General features: G+C 31.5%; 1 protein-coding gene across 10 annotated transcripts in view; it reads right to left on the bottom strand.

Moving 5' to 3' along the window:
• Positions 1-21725, bottom strand: part of LOC127730300 (furin-like protease kpc-1) — a 131142-nt gene that overhangs the window by 22489 nt on the left and 86928 nt on the right. For 9 of the 10 annotated variants that reach the window (XM_052238621.1, XM_052238626.1, XM_052238627.1 and 6 more), the window contains exons 2-14: positions 14974-15032; positions 13528-13546; positions 12587-12652; positions 12037-12156; positions 11464-11519; positions 11142-11160; positions 9712-9767; positions 8903-8988; positions 6712-6884; positions 4700-4829; positions 4059-4162; positions 2900-3000; positions 2403-2515 (exon numbers count right to left, since the gene is read on the bottom strand). In XM_052238621.1, coding sequence (XP_052094581.1) covers positions 2403-2515; positions 2900-3000; positions 4059-4162; positions 4700-4829; positions 6712-6884; positions 8903-8988; positions 9712-9767; positions 11142-11160; positions 11464-11519; positions 12037-12156; positions 12587-12652; positions 13528-13546; positions 14974-15011 — 1081 coding nt within the window. In that variant the 5' untranslated portion in view covers positions 15012-15032. Of the gene's footprint in view, positions 1-2402; positions 2516-2899; positions 3001-4058; positions 4163-4699; positions 4830-6711; positions 6885-8902; positions 8989-9711; positions 9768-11141; positions 11161-11463; positions 11520-12036; positions 12157-12586; positions 12653-13527; positions 13547-14973; positions 15033-17465; positions 17523-21725 lie in introns of those variants that run through there. The other variant, XM_052238623.1, reaches the window with a different exon arrangement.

Here is a 21725-nt window from a genome sequence, read left to right as displayed (position 1 = left end):
CAAAATTTATTTTGGTCTATTTTTATATTATCGCACTTTAAAAATTTATGAATACACAGGCGAAAATAAGGGTACATAAACCTTAACAATTTCCCTCTATCTATTATTATATTCAAGATAATAACCAAAAACTGCAAAACACTCCATAAAATTACCAATTCAGCAACCCAACAACGGGTTGTCTGATTAGTCTGAAAATTGAAGGGCAGATAGATCTTGACCTTATTAACATTTTTACCCAAAGGTCAAATAACGGCCTTCTACAGAAAGCCTTGGCTTTGGATCCATTGAGTTTTTCTTTAGAAGACACTTTAATAATTGTTTGTATTTCCAATAGGTTCCTATGATACACTAAGGCCCCTTCTGGCGGCCTTCTACGATAACAAATCGTCAACAAAGTAACACCACTAATTGGTTCGCACCTCATAAGGAACATCCATGCCATATTTGATTTCATTCCATTCAGTGGTTCATATAAGAAAACATTTTTATGTAATTCCTATAACTAGGTCCCCCGTTGGTGGCCATCTTGGATGACAAATCAGTTACAAAGTTACAAAACTTGGTAAGTACCGGGTAAGCACCTCATAAGGAACATTAATACCATGTTTGGTTTCAATCTATTCAAAGGTTCTTTAGAAGAAGACATTGGTTACATATTTCCCCATAGTGTTCTATGCTAAACTATGGTCCTCCTGGTGACCATTTTGAACAGTAAATTGGCAACAAAGTAGCAACACTTCATCAGCACCTCATAAGGAACATTTATGCCATGTTTGGTTTCATTCCATTCTGTGCTCCTCTAGAAGAAGCATTTGTATTTATTTCCCATAGGGTCTTATGTTAAACTAAGTCTCCTGCTGGCGGCCATCTTGGATGATGGTTCGGCTACAAAGTAACAACACTTGGTAAGCACCTCATTAGGAACATTCATGCAATGTTTGGTTTCATTCTATTCAGTGGTTCTCTAGAAGAAAACATTTGTATGTATTTCCCATAGGGTCCTATGTTAAACTTACCCCCCTGCTGGCAGCCATCTTGGATGACAAATCAGCTACAAAGTAACAACACTTGGTCAGCACCTCATAAGGAACATTCATGCCATGTTTGGTTTCATTCCATTCAGTGGTTTTTCAAAAGAAGACTTTTGTATGTATTTCACATAGGGTCCTTTGTTAAACTAAGTTCCCCGCTGGCAGCAATCTTGGATGATTGTTTGGCTACAATGTAATAACACTTAGTCACCACCTCATTAGGAACATTCATGCCATGTTTGGTTTTATTCCATTCAGTGGTTCTCTTAAAGAAAACATTTGTATGTATTTCCCATAGGGTCCTATGTTAAACTAAGTCCCCGCTGGCGGCCATCTTGGATGATTGATTGCCTACAAAGTTACAACACTTGGTCAGCACCTCATAAGGAACATTTATGCCATGTTTTATTTCATTCCATTAAGTGGTTCTCTAAAATAAGACATTTGTATGTATTTTCCATAGGGTCCTATGTTAAACTAAGCCCCTCTCTGGCGGTCATCTTGGATGATGGATCACCTTCAAAGTAATATCACTCGGTCAGCATCTCATGAGGAACATTCATGCCATGTTTGGTTTTATTCCATTCAGTGGTTCTCTAAAAGAAGACATTTGTATGTATTGTCCATAGGGTCCTATGTTAAATGAAGTCCCCCGCTGGCGGCCATCTTGGATGATGGATCAGCTACAAAGTAACAACACATGGTTAGCGTTCATAAGGAACATTCATGCCATGTTTGGTTTCCTGCCATTCAGAGGGTCTCTAGAAGAAGTTCAAAATGTAAAAAGTTAACGGACGACGGATTACGGACGACGGACGGCAAGTGATGAGAAAAGCTCACTTGACCTTTAGGTCAGGTGAGCTAAAAAAGGGGCTTTACATGGATCTATATTGTGACTTCTAATATCTTATTTTTCATTTATTTGAATTGATTTCTTTTAAATGAAAACGAAACAGATTTTTTTATTAAATATACACATTCTGTTGATAATCGAACACATACTATTTATTTCCTCGTATTGTCAATTATACACAAAACATACCTTTTGAGAGTAAGTAAAGAGTAAACCAATATATTTACGTGTTCTTCAACATTAAAATTTTGAGGCAAGGTGAGAGAGCTCATTTGATAGAGTTAGGTTAAAGGTTCTGTATTTATCACAACGAAAAAGGAATTTTCGAATTTGACATAGGAAATGACAAGAAAAATGATAAAAAGGCAGACCATACCCAAAATGAATGTCCGAATGACAACATCTGTTCAGATTGAAATAATCATTGTCAATAACCGGTTTTTTTATTGTATTTTTTTAATTTAATGTTCATCCCTTTTTTCAAATATACGATATCTTATATTATAAATGATTACCTCGGATTCCTGCAGCATTTGTTAAGAAATTTGATTTGTATATGTTATCTTGGAGATTACTTCTTGACGTCTGTACCAGTAGATGCATAATGTCCCGATAAGTTAAAGCTGGACTGAGAAAAAAATATATTATCAACACAATAAAATGCATTGTATGCTAATGTAAATAAAAACCATCAATATATATATATAAAGTATTTTCCGTATACTCCACTTTTTTATTTTTATAGTTTTGAGTGTTATTTTTAAAGTTTGTTTTAGTTAAGTTATTTTTTTTGTCAAGATTTTGAAATGTTGTAATATATACATTTCCTTTTTCTTGAAACTATGAATAGTAATATTGATTAAATATAAAATAGAGTATACGTCAATATCGCAACACGTTAACTTTGCAGATTCAAATATGACTACATTGTGTAAGTTCTTAAAACAGCATGATAAATATCCAATTCTTTAATCTTTTTCATGGAAAACATTTTTTTCGAATTTGCACTTACTTGGCACTTAAAGCAAGAGCTACAGCACCTGATACCATAGGTACTGCTGCTGCGTTCTGGTTAAAATGGAATGTTGTTCTGTTCCCAACATCTGTTGTTATCTTAAAACAAATAGAATAATGTTCTTTAATATGTTGATCAAAGTATGATTACGTAGTAAGACTTGTAAATGAGGATTTAAGTAATGAATAAAGTCGCCTTGATTTACAAGAAAATAAGAAATTGGAATTAAAGTTGAAAATAAATCCTATTAGATCCTTGTAAAAAATGAATAATACGAGTCGTTCAAAATTGCTTTATAAAAGGGAAATACGTCAGCAACTTTAATCACAAAATGCTATGATCTAATGGCTATGTTTAGGTTATAAAAAAAAAGACATAGAAATTATAAAATTCACAATTCTCCAATTTATATTCAGCTAACACGTATATCTCAACTATTAGCTTGAATGTACACAATGCTATGATGCATGTAAAAACGTTAACAAGAGTTGCATTCACTAGTTGTATATGATTAGTGATGTTTAACCATTGCTTTGTGACTTAATTCAAAAAGTGCCAATAATACTATTTTTGTACATTTTCTTGTACGTTATCAAATCATTGGTTATGCAACGAACATTCTCGGAATATTACCGGTAATATCATTGTATCTGGAATATTCTACATGGTTTTTTCTTAACAAAGGTTCATTTACAAAATCATAAACTTCGTTTCCTTTAAATAAGGATATATCTAGTGTCACCTGTTTAAGTTTGAGCATAAAAGAAACAGGGCTAAATATAATCGTCTAATTGCACACAAAGTATGAATCCATCAAGAAGATCTTTACTTCTTAAATTACTTTCTATAATTAGCGATTTTGAATAAAACCCTTCAATCAGCCAACTTTTGCACAAAAAAACATACATGCAAATTATTTGATGATTTATTTATAATTGTAAATTTTACTGTTATCCTTATTCATATTGTTATCAATACTGTTCTGTAACAGTTCTTTTTGATGCTTTTCCAAGGTCCCCGTTAAATCATGTCAACTTCTATCAAAACCAATACCATTAATTGTCAATTAAAAAAACTAAACGAAAAGTGTCAGAATTGAATTCTAAGTTAAAAAAGTATATTGTTTTTCCGGCCTTCCAGGAAAAATCATACTAACCACTCTTCTATTACTCCTGTCACCGGCTTTTGAAGTAAAAGCTGCAACCATTATAGCACTACATGCTTCGCCATTTGGAAGTTTTCGAAGATTATGCTGAATACCTGAAAAATTTGAATATCAAATATTAAACTTTATAATTGTTACGTTATTAGTTAATCTTCTCAAATATATCAGCGTCAAATTAAATACTGCTGATATGTTTTCTCGATTTTGTCGCCATATTAAATTTTGTGCTGAATGTGACGTTAGTTGTATTCTTATAAGTATCAGAATAAGTCTTAATTTTTGGATTTATTTTCGATTTAGATTTCAGAGTTTATTTTTTACCATCTTTTAAAGATAAAATCAAAGTAACACTTCATAAGTTAGTTTTATCCGAAGGTTTCCTGGATTTATATTCACCCGGAACGATCAAAGCCAAAATAACTGTTTTTGCTGATTATACGAATGTTCCTTTGATTTGTTAGCCTATCAATATTTTACCCTCGTGTGGACCATTTTAACTAATTGTCAAATTCATTAAAGGCTTGCATATACCGACAAATTCGTGTATTGATCTGAATTCTTTTACTTTTCTCATGTTTTTAACCAGTTAACACATGGCATAATAATTCTAGTAGAAATCTTCAAGTGAGTACCTGCTACAGAAATCACGTATCTATTGGCAACCAGTCTGTCATAAGAACAACTATCACGAAAGACATCGGTTTCTTCACCACCACTATTTCCAGTAGCAGAAACATACACAGATCCACGACCACCCCTTCCCTGTTCATATATATATATATAAAAAACATCAGTTATTACGAAGGCCAATATATCTTAAACTGTAACAAACGTATAATACAGTCAGAAGTTGCTGTGTTACACATTTGTTTTTGTTCATTTTTTGTACATTAATAAAGCCGTTAGTTTTCTCGTTTGAATTAAATTGATTAAAATTTGTCATTTCGGGGCCTTTATAGCTGAACATGCGGGAGCTTTGCTTATTATTGAATGCATTATGATGACCTGTAGTTAATGTCTGATTCATTTAGTCTCTTTGCAATCATAATACATATTTTTTTTATATATAGCGATGTTGTTATAACGACATACGGATGTCGTTTTTACGACACGCTATGTCGAAATTACGACATAGTGATGTCGTTATTACGACATGCTATGTCGTAATTACGACATAAATTATTTTTTTCGAATGACCCTGATCGGCTTCCGTACAGAAGAAACAGTAATTCTAGAGTAATTTAATAAATCATGGTTATAAAATCAAAACATTACCTTTAACATTGGTATATGCAAGGATCATAAATGTTAGCACTACAACAATAAGTGATTGGTTCTCAATATTTTGTTATGGTAAATTTCCACATCTCTACTGAAGGGTTAAAGCCTCAGGCACACATTTCAAATGAGATATAAAAGATACAAAAACAATTTTTTTTTATTATATTAACAAATTAGTTAACAATTCCGTATAAAGCAGTAATGAATTTTTCTAAGGTTATTCTTTTAAGACTTTTACTATAATGTTATTATGTGACAAGCATTCAGAGACAATGCAACCACTATTTAATCTGAGGGTTTCTCAAATGAAGTTACTTCGTATAAATTCAGGTATTCTTACGATAATCTGGTTATTCATGGGTAAATGAATTTTAGTTTTTAATGGACATTTCTGTATTAATACTATCTGTTTAGTCTGACTCTAAATCCTCCGTTAAGTCTTGTTAAAATTTTAATATATTAATATATTATTCAGATAATTTAGTTCGGAAAAATTGTTCAAAAACTGACGATGAGTTTATTACTCATTTATGGGTCTTTAAACAGCTGTCGTGATCAAAATTCTCATTTTAGTTAAAACTTTGTTTACGTGTGAAGGCTCCAAATAAACCAATAATATGACTAAAGCCAAAATACTCCAATTAACAGTTTATAGAATAACAGGATTAACTTAAATGATTGGACAATAAACCACACCAACCAACAACATCGGACCCGTCCGATTTTTGTTTTGTTTTTCGAGAGCAGTACTATAGTGAGCTGGATTTCGATTAAATAATGGTGCCCAAAAACAACATTATCGTGAACAATACTCCTCACACTGCTTATATATTAAGATAAAAAAGATGTGGTACGGTTGCTAATGAGACATTTCTCATCCAGAGACCAAATGACGAAGAAGTTAATAGCTATATGTCACCGCACGGCCTTCAATAATGAGCGAATACCATACAGCAAGGTAAGCTACAAAAGGTCCCGATGACAAATGTAAAACAACTCAAACAAGAAATTTATGTATTTTTTTCTTTATTAAAACAGGTATATTATCTAAATAAACATAAGCGATGTCAACTGTACTGCACAAAATGTTCTGTCAACAATTCATGTCTCGTGAAATTGGCTCGACCCCAAAAGTTTATAAGTCCACAAGAGGCGGAAGATACCAAGAGGACATTTAAAAGTCAAAAGTCGATGAAAAATTGAAAAAGCCACGGCAAAAAAACGAAAGAGAATGAAAAGACATTGTATATTACAATCATTGAATAGGTTTTGCTTTACGACAGCAAGTGTTCATTAAGATAGTTCACTAGGTAATATTTAGAAATATCGATTATATTTGGCTGTTAAGTTAATATATAGTTACATAAGTTGTTCCGTATTCTAAGGCATTTTTCTGATTGGAAAGCAGAGGATATATCTTCGTTCCAGTATGGAAGTTAGAAAAGCTACAACTGTAAACATCTATAACTTCACAACGATGTCTAAGTAAATTCGCATCGAATGTTTCGTATACTGCTGTCGAGGCTATTCGAACATCTGTCAAAAAAATAATACAAAATTAACATATACATTGTAGTTTAACTCCGTAATATTGTAATGTGTCTATCTCAAATCAATGCCCGTCAGTTGCTTACGTAATTTAATTTTAAGGTTTTTTATAAATAGGAAATTTAGATTAAATGTAAATACTTATTTAATATATATTAACAACTTTTCTAGACTTTTGGTATCCTTTTTTGTTTTTGTTTAATTTTTTTTGTGTTAATTGCTTTTGTTTTTTTTTTTTGTTGGTTTGTTTCATTTAGTTTAATGATTAACCCTGTCGCTTTCAGTTAGTTTAGTTTTAAAAACTCGAAAACGAGGGCAGAAATTTTTTTGTGCATCACAGAACAATGATGGCAATTTCCCCTAGTTTTTAAACTGTCGTGACTAAGTGAGTTTTATATGGTTTCAAACCTTGAAACTTGTTTATAGAGGGAAAGAAGATATCATAAAGATATTTAAAGTTCTTCTGTTACCTATTTTTACATCGGACTCGTACTTCTTTTAAAATGGGTTTTACTATGCGCATTGCTGTGTGTTTTCTTATTCCACATTGGATAGAGGTATATGAGGAAGGTTCAGTACTGACAAAACATGTTTAATACCGCCGCATTTTTGCGCATGTCCTAAATCAGGAACCTCTGGTCTTTGTTAGTCTTGTATGATTTTTTTATTTTGGTTCATTTATATGTTTCAGAGCTTACTTAGTGTGACGTCAATTTTTGCTTAACTAGTATACATTATTATCTTTTAGGGGCCAGCTGAAGCCCGCCTCCGGGTGTGGGATTTTCTCGCTATGTTGTAGACCTATTGGTGGCCTTGTGCTGTTGTTTGCTCTTTGGTCGGGTTGTTGTCTCTTTGATACATCCCCCGTTTCCATTCTCAATTTTATCTAAACTTATTTAATCGCTTAAAAACTGACAACGCCATTGCAAATAACATAAAAAATGTTCAAAAAGACCAAAAACAGTATACAAATCACAACATAGAAAACTAATGACTTCGTAAGACGAACCCTATCAAAACCGTGGACGGTCTTATATGATCCGAAAGTGTGAGCAACTCCTGTTCTACATGTAGCAAACGACGTATTGCACATTCGAGGAAAATAGGACGGGATTGTGGTTACGACAATTGGAACATATCCTTCGTCATCTTTGCAACCTATGTTCTATAACAGTAACCCATATCGTGATGGCGTCATTAAATTTAAAAGTGATAAATTCAACCTCACCACTTAGAATCCGTGGTTTAATAGCTTCCTAGCAAGCAGCAAGTCTCTATCAAGGAAATCATGATAGAAAATGCAAGCAAAAAGTCTCTATCAAGGAAATCATGATAGAAAATGCAAGCAAAATACAAAAAGGGTAAAAATCATCTTCTAAAGGCAAGAAATCATATAAAAAGCCAAGACTCCGTGTTGAAGAACGTATTTTGACCTATAATGGTTTACTTTTACAAATTGTTACTTGGATGGAGAGTTGTATCGTTGGCACTCATACCACATCTTCTTATATCTATATATGACAATATCATCTATGCAACCTAATTGCAGATCTTGTCTTGCTAAACATTTTTTTTTCTTTTTAAATTTTCAACACAATAGGCCAAATCGCAAAAGTTTGTACACATTGTCAAAAAAACGTCAGTAACTTGAATCAATAAGCCGTCGACTAAAGATTTCGGCGATGTTTGACTGATTTGTAGATCTTGTCTTGCTGATCAGTTTTGCAATTTAAAATTTTTATCTCTCTGTTATAATTTTCAATATAAAAGGAAAAAATGAAAAAAAATGGTAAATTTCATCATTTAATGGCAAAAACTCCTATAGAAGTTTTGATGTAAAAGGACAGTAGATATATAATAAAATTTAGAAATTTTCTCTATCAATAGCAGTTTTCAAATATCAATCACAACTTGCATTTCACCACCTGATATTTTTTTTTTTGATACGATCAGAAATGTTATAGTCTTGATTTGATTAAACATATTTTAAGAAATAAGAAACGTGCCTGCAATTTGAGCTCCAAATGCAATTCCAATTATACCCTGCCGATTCTTCTTCGCTGCAACAATACCGGCTACCCTTGTACCATGTCTTTAAAATGATTAGTTACAAGCAGTAATTAATAATCATATTAAAAATTATCAATGACAACGCAGTGTTAACAGTGTTAATATTATCATTAACGATGTAGTAAATTACTAAACATCTTCAAAATAATATGTAGATACATCAAATCAGTTAACCGAATTCCATGAAAAAAAGACTGAAAATCTGAGTAACAAGTTTGCAGAAGAGTTTCGATTGTCCATCATTCATATACAGATTTTTTTACATCATGTGCATTTTTTATTTTAGCCGGCATAACTTCAGTTCAAATAATCCATAGGACTTGATTTTTTTATTCGTCTGAGATATTGCTGATGTTACATTTGACAAAACTTCAATTAAGCACATCTCAGAAATCTGGTTGGGTGGGTGATTACAATGTTGATGTTCTATATCATTTATCTTTCCCCAACAATGACATCAATCTTATGAAGGCAACATTAGAAATGTTGATTTTCCGACTAATACGAGATATTGCTAAGGCAAACGTTTTTGATCTAAATTTCAATGAACATTTATGATACCATAGAGCCTATGCTGATGTTCAATATTATCTATATTTCTAAGGGGCATGACTCCAGCAAAATATATTTGTTATATAAATTTTCACCCTTATTTGAGGATTTTGACATTGATGGCTGATCTTTGATATTCATGCCCATTTGAGGTTTTTTTTTAACAGTTGAAATTAATTTCGTTTTGACTTACTTTAATGATTCTTGATCTCGTCTATTCGATGTGTTGCTACCAGATCTGAATCCTGCCTTAAAGAAGAGAATAATCATGTATTTATAATGTATATGTTAACAGCAATTAACAACCATAGAAAGTTCCGTTAAAAATTTAATATAAGGAAGATGAAATAATAAATCAGTTGCTGATTGACAAAAAATTAAACTAAATATAATTTAATTCACATAAATGTGTCATAGTAATTACGAATGTGATAGAAAAACAAATATGGTAGCTACTTTAATACCATTTCAGATAATGCACTTTTATAATAGTAATTTCTATTCAATATGTATCAGGATTTTGCAACTAGAACGAAAGAAAAAACATTATCCATATGCTTTGATAGTTATATAAGGCAATGGTGCAGCTTATCACACGTACCATCTCAAATACGTCTTTAGTTAATATACAAAGAAAAGAAAACTTTTTTAGGGAAGAATTTATTAAAGGAGAAGATATGATGAGGCTACTGTCTTTGTCAACATTAATATTTCTATTTTTCAATAATGTCTAAATATTGGAATTAAGACTTTACACGTACTACACTTACTAGTAGTTAAAACGGGAAAAACTGCCAACATAGTCTAGGTTTGTGATCTAGTTATCAATGTTTCGATATGAGCAACAGCCAAATAATGGTGTTATCAAACCTCCTCTCGTGTCTATTTATGTTAAGTTAATTTAAAAAATCAAAAGAGAGAAGAAAGATATCAAAGGTATATTCAATCTTATAAGCCTAAAAACAAACTGACAATGCCATGGCAAAAAACAAAATAACGACCATAAAAACAAACGTACAGTGACCAATACACACCATAGGAATCTAAAGACTGAGATACATGAACCCAACCAAAAAAAAACCGGGAGTGATCAAAGGTGCTCTAGAAGGGCAAGACGATCCTGCTCCAGTATTTTCACCCGTCGTGTTGCTAAGTGTTTAACAGTTTATGGCTTTTTTCATCGTCTTTCACCTAAATATTTTATTTACTGCCATGCCAATTGTATCGAATACTATTGTCTTTGTGTGATTTATAAAAAAAGGTAAAGTATAATTTATGTCTATACATACTGAAAAGTTGATAAATGTTCACTGCAACTGTAATATAGGTGCAGACAATATGATTTTAGTGTAATTTGTGTCATAATGTATTCATCCAGTGGATACCATATAAACCCCCTTCTGTTTGCCTAACACGTCTAATCTATGTCGTGTTATTTATTTGTTGGAGCATCATTTTCGAGGACTCTGAGACCAATTCATGCTATCTGCACGTGGATGTTTGCGTATTTTTGCATTAGTTTATTTTCTTATTAGACATTATTTTTGACGAAGTTGGAATTTAACTGGAATTACAATTTCATAAACATTTTCAATTCCTTTCTAAGAAAGTTTGTATTCTTACCCATAGCCGCAGGGGTGACCTGAAAAATATATATGCAGAAATTAAATGGTATGTTTCATTTTATATCACGAAAGTCGCATTTTATTGACTTGATAAATTCACGTTATTTAGCGTCTATTGCATCATGGTAAAATAGAACACTTTTGTCACGGCAATGTTCGTCGTCTTTCTTCAAGTACAAATCTTTAAATTAACTGTGAAGCTCTTCTTAGACCTCAATATTTGTTATTTAATGAAAGAAAAAAGCGTGAGGACATTTGTTATCAACTCATTTCAAAATAATAACATTGTTTTGGACTTATATCTATGAGTGTTGACTTACCAATGTTGATATATCGGTCTACTATAGCGTGTAAATCCAGAATCCAACGACCTATCCTAAAACACAAATGTATTTCTATTTTCTAAACAGTGAGCAAATAATGTGGAAGGAAACAGATAAACTAGACTGTGTCAGTTGCTATGATATAAAGAATTAATAATTTAAAACGTGTGTTCATTAAGACAACATCTTTTTTATACCAATGCATGTTACAAAACAAAATTATTGTCTCTATCCCAAGTTTCATGTTTTTTGAGTGACAATGTAATCTCCTTTTTTTTAGTTTCAGTCGATTTTCTTTGCAAGAACATATGTACTGCATTGCTTGATAATTTGTAGTCGTCTGAAATATGTATGAAATATAAGCCACTGGAGGTTTCGCAAAATATACTTATCGTCTAAAATTGTTGTGACAGTGGGAATAATCAAGATTTTGAGCATGTAAAAAAAGACGACATTTTCATTCATATAACAGTTTTATGTTATATTTATGAGTTAAAAGTCTGCATTAATCTAAACCACTGCAGTTTTTTTTTTTCTATAATAAGACAGAAAAGTGGAACATGTACTCACAATATTAAGGTCTATGTGGTCCTGGATACCTTTGTCAACCACACCTACTGTCACTCCAGTACCATTCACACAACTTCTCCATGCTGGCAATACATTCATGTCATATCCATTTATCCTGTTCTAAAATATATTGATAAAAAAATATAAGAAAGATAACTTTTGACATCTGAATTTCCTAAACTAAAATTGAAATATTAAAAACAGGAAATATGTCACAGTTCCATAAAAAATTAAACCACTGACTAGTTAAGCTTGAGCACTGTTTGTGTTGCATTTACGTTTGAATGTTAAACTTTAAAAAAATACGACATTTAGCAATGCAAGGCCATTAAATTTTATTGAAATAATTTTCGATTTAAAAATCTGTAATTTGATCTTTGGAATGGTATGAAATTCATGTTGAATTATTTTTGGTAATAGTTAGATCAAAGATTCAAAAACATTTATTTAAACTTATCAATGCGGAATAAGTTCAACGTTGACAATCTGTGAATTGCAATGTCAACAATATACAAATGTCAAATGGTTATTGTTTGATAGGTTCACTTACAAGATACCACATTCCGTTCCATTCTGGATCTTCAATTCTTATAGTGCATGGATCACATTCTGCAAACTTGAAAAGAAAATATTTAATCTATAATGCTTAGAGAGTTTTAGTGAGGTAGAGGGATAGGATATTAAAATGAACAGATAATATCATGGTGTACCATCTTTTTTATTAAAACATACAAGCGTTTTCCTTATATGAACGGGCGTAAAATAACTTTCATTGCTTTTCATCAAAATAATAAATTGCCAAAAGACGGATATCACGTTTGGTTTGGATTTTCTCAGTTCCCTGAGGAAAGCGATAATGTTGAATTATTTACTAGGTCTCATATTAAATTTTATTGAAATCGTCATAATGACAATTCGTACCTATCTTACCTTCTTATATATTGTTTTTTCGAACAGCTAGGGAAAGAGGGTTTCATGGACATGCTGACAAAATATAATGTATCTATATATAAATAGTCTACACTAGCCCAAACAAGTTAGATCTAAAATTTTGCGTTAGCAATATTTTCTTGTTCTTCTTAAGCGTTATTCAAACCTTGCTTCTTTGACATAGTGGCAATACCACTTGCGCATTGTTCAGCGCCCTTTACCACTCTACCAACTTGACAATTAATAAATATAGCTTTCGTTAGTCGAGTAATGTCCTTCCTAGTCTGTTTTATTTAGGATTGTAGCTTAGTGCGTGTTGTATAGTTGCAAGTAGATGGAATACCTTGCAGATCAGCTCTTTTTGTCTGTCGTAAGAGATGGATATTTTGACAAAACAGCTGATCTCCAAGATATACCATCTCGTATACATGCATATATTTGTATAACATTTGTTTTGAATCCCTCTTCTTGTTTTATGATTCAATATCATGTATAATAACTTGTAGCATGAGTACATTTTGTCTTTCTTTTCTTTATGCGTTAGATAATATGATTTCTTACCAACAAAAACTTTGAGACCCTGAAAAATAATTGAATGTATATTACAATAAAACCACAATTTTAGGAAGAACAATTGTTCTTGCCTTTTTTATTATTAAAGAATGAAAAAGTAATATATAAAATAACCTAGTAAGAATGTCTCAAAAGTATATAGATATCAAGTATAGTTCTACCTCTTAGATCGAAGTATCTCCTCGGGAATCATTTTTATCTTATTCGTTTTCATGATAGAATTTGAGATTATTTTGTCGGTTTTTTTCATTAAATGTTTACTTTGAATTTATGTTCAAGAATTATGCACTTTTCTGAACTTAAGGAGGCGACTCCTTCAGTCACAATGGTCTTTTTTATTGTTTTGTTTAAGCCATTGTAGTATCTATACCGTCATAAGATTTATATTTAGTGCTTTTCAAACATGATGAAACATTTTCAAGAAACACTTGACAAGCACATAGAATATATGGTATTATAATTGTATGTGTTTGATTAGAGCGCAAATGATGAGTATTACGCTGACTACACGTGCTTCTGACGTATTAGGTGTAATACCACAATTGATTTTGCCCTATTAGTCTTTGTTAAATTTGCACTTTTCAAACAATTGTGCAGAAATTATCTTTGTTTCAAATAAAGAAATACTTGGAATGAGTAAAGTTTTATCCTGTCCAGTACTATAGACAAAATTTCACATAACATTTCAATGCATATAAGAAAATTACCATCACTGGAAGTTAACCAATCAAATTTTCACCCTTTTTTTTAACTGTGTACAAGCTTTAGTAACCATGTAACCTCACGTTTCCAAAATATTCTATAGAAACACCAAATAAAAAATAATGGTGCTTTGAAACACCCAAGATATATGTTTATGACCCAGAAATTTTTTACTGCAATGAAATGTAGGAGTAATTTTCTACAATTGTTAAATTCAAGGGAATATGTTTTTCGAACCTTTTTCGTATGCAACCGGATGTGACGTACTATGATTTGGTGGTATTATACTTTTTAAATTATAAACCTAGTACAATCGGTTTTTTTTTTCAACCATGGCGTCGATGCCCCTGCTGGTGGACGCTTTGTCCCCCAGGGTGTCACCAGTCAAGTTGTCAGGACTTCTGATATGGCATGAACTCTCATTGTTACGTCAATTTCTATAAATGTATTGTTTATAAAATGTCAAAAAATTTGAACCATTAAGGGTTTACTACCAGAAGACATAGATAGCTGAAGAAAGATTTGTCACTTCTTTTTTTGAGTCTTTGGTTTGAAATGGTCTTTGTCATTGAATTAGCCTTTTAAACTGTTATGATTCGAGCGTCCCTGATGAGTCCTGTCTAGAAGGAATGCTATTTGGACGTACTAAAGATTAAGCAAAGTAGCGTTTTTTCCTTAATACGATAACTGGCTGGAGCGATAGTCATGCTAACAAACATTTAAGTAACTTACCAAATCAAAACAACTCTAATGAACTGTTTGTACTTCATCGTTGAAAGAATGAACAGCGTCTAAAAACAAGGACCATGTATATGAATCGGCGTGTATGTTTAACGATATTTGGATAAAACTTAGTTGGTGTTAAGCCAAATTTAAAAAATACTGAAAAAGGCAAATGTTTGTTCTATTATGACTTACGGTGTATAAAGAAAACATCAATTATACAGCAACCCAAACACGTAATCAACTATTATACAGTAAGAGTTACATGTATTGAAATGTTTGATGTAAAATCAAATCTAGAAAGGTTATCAATTGTGCAAAAATCTATCTGAGTAATCGTTTGTTTATATCTTTTTTTCAATTAACTTTTCACTTTCACATTATTGCAGTTGAATTTTGTGGGATAGAAAAACAATGCACTCTTTTGAAATTTCGAAAGTTTATATATAATTCTGGTTAAAAATCTATTAATCAGAAGAATCCAAAGATCTTAGGTATGTACAAGTACTGCAAAGTGTTTTATTTTCACGTTTATCTTGTCCGTGATTCTTAACCTCTACATAGGCAATATTTTCGCGATTTTATCGTATCATTAAATTATGGAAAATAAATCACTCGCGAAATTTGTCCTCCTTCGCTGTGCATCGGAACCATACAAAATATCAAATTTGCTTTATGTTTTGCTTTTTTTTTATTCACCATGGTTTACTATTCATGATTTAAGGAGATCTTAAGACACCTAAAGTAACAAACAAAACAATATTGGATATCAACACATTACTAAGCCTGTTCTCTAGATTCAAGGCTTCTAATATATAGAAATTTTTTTAGATGTTTTGCAAACGGATAGAGACCTAAATCTTTGCATACGTCGTCCTTATACTATACAAAATAAATCCAGACTTCACATGTTCAGAAATCACATTGAAAACGCTACTTGACAAATTAAAATATAGACCTGGAAATGGTGAATTAACATTTCTTAACGCACGAAATCTTTGCTAAATAAGGCAACTTATAGGTACAATTATCAAGTAAACTTATAACAACAAAATACTGCAGTTCGCTACTCTGTTTCAAAATAAAAAGCTTTCTAAAAGACTGTTTAAATTGATAGTATATAGATAACGAAACTAAAAATGCAGAAAAATAAAGTGTCCGTGTCCTTGTTTTCGAGGTAAAAGCCATCGAAAAATTGGCGGGCAATGATTCTCTCTAGATTTTTCTTACATTTAACATTGGCATCTTTTTTCTTTCTAAAACTATGAAAATATAAAAAGGATTTTATAAGATTTTCAAATATGACTTTTTAAACTATATGTAATTAAACTATGAAAAGAAAAGTAGGGATTAGCGGCCAAAATTTTAATGAAACTGCATGGATAAAACTAGATGATTCCGAATATCTGTCAAAATTTCATAAGTAAGAGGAGCGAGCATCCTTTAACTTAATCCGAAATGTTTACTTTAATAATCTTGAATATTGACTAAACTCGAAATTTTGACTTTTAAAAATTTTTAAATTTTGACTTCTTGCAAAACTCAAATATTCGATTTCAAATCAAATATTTCACGTCTTGAAGATGTGATTTTAAGTGGATAGTCAAGATATTTTTGGTAACAGTAAACTACGTACAATGAAATATGCTTTTGAAATGAAAAAGTGAATTGCAGCATTTATCGATCCCAGATTTGCTTATTAATTTTTTTTTTAATTGACAATACCAATAAAAGGCAACAGTAGTATACCGCTGTTCAAGAGTCATAAATCGATTAAGAGAAAACAAATCCGTGTTACAAACTAAAACCGATGGAAACACATCAACTATATGAGGAAATCAACGGAACAACAGAAAGACTGAACTGCAACAAAAACAAACGCCAACATACATAGAAACGGACTATTTGACTTCTTAAAACGAATGCACTTAAGAAAATGGTGGGTTGAACCTGGTTTTATGGTTAACCAAACCTGCTGCATAAAAAGTGGCAATTCAAATTATTATTTGAACTAAGACAGAGATTACCATGGTAAGAAAAAAAATTTACCCCTCCCCGAACAAACAAACATTAGTTCACAAGACACTATAATGCATGCAAACTAAGGCTGATAGATATAAAAATATCACAGAATCATGAAAAAGAATGATACCAAAGGGACATTCAAGTTTATAATAGAATCAATCCTACTCTAAATGTGGTTATGAGTAAAATTTAACGTCAGATTCAATTCTAGTTTTAGCATTAAACAAAGTTCATAAAATTGTAAACGTAATGTAAGTTATATAAAGCTATACCAAAGAACACACAAGAATAACCTGTACATCTAGTTTTACGGATAGAAACGATGCTTTGGCATATCTTTGTAAAAACACATCATGTACATAAATACTGTAGTATAGAATGGGAAATGATTTGAGCAAAAACAATATGTTAATGACAACAATTGACAATAATTAATATTTAAAAAAATTCAGTCGACTAGTCAATGATTAACTTACTTACTTGTCAGCAGACACTTTGCGCACAAACATTTGTGTTACTTATTTTTATATCAGTCCATTTAAGTGTTCCGAGAATGGACATACGTGTACACGTTGTAAATTCTTAAAACTAATTATGTTAGTTCTCAAGTCTTCTAAAGAGGAGTCGATACAGTTTTATATTGTATTTCCATTTTCATGATTTTAGGATATGTTACAGATCAAGAAAAGATCTTTTAAAAATCATAAAATAATAAGATAAAACATAATTTACCACGTGTTTTTTCTATAAAAATTAGTGAAATTTTGTTTTTGGTAATTTCGTTGGAATATTTTTATTTTGCGAATATTCAAATTGGTTATTTTTCAAACCCTCTTATAAATAAGCATTAGCGAAACATTGAAATAACGTGCATCAGTAATTAAAAAAAAAATGATTGAACTTGCGTAAAACATGCCAAAGTAAGTTAACTTTGCGGTCTTTACAGACCAGATTCTTGTATTGTAAATTATTATATATTTATACACGTCAATATCTATTATGAATTTGAAGTAAATACATTAAAAAGTGCTTTTCATAGAAAAAAAACCCACTAAAATTGTTCTTGCAAGCGTGTTTTTTTTCCTATTGTCGCCTCATACTTTGCAGAGTGAAAAAAGCCAACAATTTTGAAAAAAATGAATTATTTGTATTTTGTTTCCTTATAAAACGATAAGCGCTCTTTCTCACCTCATTTGATAGGTAATTTTGCGCATCTATTCATTCTTCCTAATTGAAGTAACCTGATAAGATTCCGTTATTACGAAGTGATATATAAACAAAACCAATGACAACTACAATAATATATTTTACGTTTTGCATACATTGAATATAAAACAGCGTTAATACTACGAATTTAAATGTGAGTACAAAGAAAAGACGAAAAGATGACAAAGATGAAGATGATAATGACGAGTTGTGTATAAACATTTGTACGCTAATAACCTATTTAACCAGTCTCTTAGAACATAAAAAGGGAAACTATATCTTGTATCTTATAAAATCCTTTTTATGTTCTAAGAGACAATCACGACGATATTCAACCACGTTTAACATTTGAAGCACTAAAAAAGTATTTAGTGACTTTAAATGTTATTAAATGATATTTTATTGAAAAAAATCCGTTTAATGAAATTGTATGAATTCATAAATAAAGGCAACAGTTGTATACCGCTGTTCGAAATTCATAAATCGATTGAAAAAAAATTTCCGGTGTGTGTTACATTTAAGGGTTTCTGTTGTGTCGTTGTTCTCCTCTTATAGTTGATTTGTTTCCCTCAGTTTTAGTTTGTGAAACGAACTATAAGATAACAATAGCCATTTTCCTGACTTGGTACAGGACATTTTAAAGAAAAAATAGTGGGTTGAACAACTAACTAATGCTAAATATATCTGCATTATTGTTTTATAATGATCAAGTAAAAGGAAACCTGTATTAAATACAATTTATGCACGTCACATATGATATGAATTATACATGTATGTTCAGGATATTTCATCATCCCATTATTGTTTATTTAACAAGAATTTAGAGGGAAAGGTTTTTGCTGTTGATCAAGCTATCATTAGAAATAGAGGAAGTAAGTAGGAGAAAACATTTCCGTTTTATCACATATATCCTTGTTTGAAGTACACACTTTAGAAAACTGATTCCCAGTAAAAATCGGGATTTTACACAAATGACCACAAATCGTTTTCATCATTATTTTTTGGTCAAATTAATTTCACAAACGAAAAAAGTAAAATAACAAAAATACCGAACTCCGAGGAAAATTCTAAACGGAAAGTCCCTAAGCAAATGGCAAAATCAAAAGCTCAAACACATCAAACGAATGGATAACTGTCATATTCCTGACTTGGTACAGGCATTTTCTTCTGTAGAAAATGGTGGATTAAACCTGGTTTTATAGCTAGCTAAACCTCTCACTTGTATGACAGTTGCATACAATTCCATTATATTGACAACTATGTGTGAACAATTGGAGGTTGAGGAAAAATTACTAAAATATGGTATTTAGTAAAGTGTTAATTGAAATTATATGCCACAATATTTGCCAACTGATCAACTTAAACATCGGCTTAGTTATACAGGGTCTACCAATACTCAATCCTGAAATGTTTCGAAATTTCACTTTGTAATTTCAGAGGACAATTTTAAAAGAGACCAGTCATATACATTTTGTACAAGAGCACTGTAGTGTCGTGATTGCATAATCTATATATTTGTTCCGTCCTGCAAAGAATTTTCAGTCAAACGTTTTACTTGTATATGAATAACTCTGTTAATTCCAGTTTCAAATGTTCTCCTTTGAAAAACACTAAGAACTGCATTTTATGTAAAAGGAATACAGGTACGAAAAACAGTGTAAGTGAAATATCTAACAAGTGCAGGATTTATATCGAGACATAAGTCTGAACAAATATCTGGAGCACCTGATAGCACCCCCTGCTTGTGGATATTCCTGCCATCAACTGATCCTCTACTGATAAAAGCTACTAAGCAAACAAAACATAAGTTTGTTCATGAAAATAATTTATGGTTAAAGTTACTTTTGCAGTCAGTAAATTCGAAGACACTATATTACATTTTAGCATTTTGGGACATTATTAGATTTGTGACGAACACTTTTCATATAAGTTATTTTAATAAAAACAGGTTATTGGGTCACAAAGTGTACGATAAAATACCTATGAACTCAATGAATGGACGAGTGTCTCCATTTATAAATAGTGTCCGTGTAACACTCGTTAATGTACTGTTTTTCTATAGCTCTGCTGGGGGTAAAATCGTACAATTTCTAAAAATCAATGACAAAAAAATCTTTAAAGGTACATGCCTTATCATAAAGTTACTAAACAGCAGATAATCCGGACTTAAAATTCGAATTACTGATTAATTTCAATTAGCTAGTGGTAGAGAAACAGATAACGGCGTTATTACTATAAACATATTGTATGGCAGATTGGACATACAAGGCATTATACAATATAAGTGACGTATAGGGATATATGGCATACGCAAGAAATTTCATAGTTGTCTACTTTCATACAATATGTCATCTGTTTTGTATATTGCCCTTTCATACTATTTTAAACTGCTAGGTTTTCTTACATATATTTCGATGTGCCCCGTGCTGTCTATCATTTGTTGTTTAGTTTTATATGTATTGTCTATCATTTGTTGTTTCAAATGTATTGGTCTTTTGTTGGGTAATGTATGACAAATATATGTTGAAAAACCTCCCCCGTAATTATAAATTATGTTATTCATTGACCGCTCCCGACATGTGTAACTTCAAGGCATATTTTAGCGGCGATCGATGTCTTTCAAAATTACTGCACTTTTCTTGTATCCCTGGTAATTTCGACTGGAGAACCGTCGTACACAAGCATTGCACAAGTTGGCACTCCGAGGCGGGTGGGGAGCAAAACGATGAACTGTGAATTATTTTTTATCAATAGTACCGCTTAAGTCGACGCTAGGGGCCGTCTTGACCTTGTTGTAGGGTATGAATGATTCGTTCATTGTTGAAACCCTATATCAACTGTCAAGATGAAGAACAGGAATAAAAACCCTGTTCATTGATAATTTTCTATGTTTTCTATGTATTGTGTGCGATTTTGTCCCGTGTACATTTACTCCATATCCTTTCATTTTCTAATAATCATGTAATGTTACTTAAATTAGAATTCTGTTTACATAACGTTTAACATTTTGAACGTAAATCATCAAGAATTATCTTATAAGTGTTAAGAAGTGTTATAACTTCATATAATGCATTACGACAGGAAGAACAATACTACGAACACTTCAAATACATTTATTTATCAAGTGTTCTTACTTCATATGAGGGTCATTAAGAACAATACTACGAATACTTCAAATATATTTATTTACCAAGTGTTCTTACTTCATATTAGGACCATTAAGACGAATATTCCAAGTGTTCGTAAAATCCGTTTAAACTATTGAAACTTAAACATAGAGTAAACCTATAGGGCTCTTATACTCTATTATACATTTTTTTCCCGTGCCTGAGGGAGATATGAAGGCATCGCCCGATGGAAATATGACTTTTCGAGGGTGAACAAATCTTCATATCTCCCTAAGCCAAGGGAAATACATGTTTTAGTCCACTGCCTTTACTTTTTTTACTACCTGAACATAAGATATTTACTTACATTTATTTTTCTTATCCGCTTGTTTTTATAACTAAGCACGACATAAAATGATGATC

The sequence above is a fragment of the Mytilus californianus genome, unplaced genomic scaffold, assembly GCF_021869535.1.
Source record: "Mytilus californianus isolate M0D057914Y unplaced genomic scaffold, xbMytCali1.0.p SCAF_2, whole genome shotgun sequence".
Classification (NCBI taxonomy): Eukaryota; Metazoa; Mollusca; class Bivalvia; order Mytilida; family Mytilidae; genus Mytilus; species Mytilus californianus.
The sequence above is the reverse complement of the archived record's forward strand: the minus strand, read 5'-3'. Positions and strand labels throughout refer to the sequence as shown.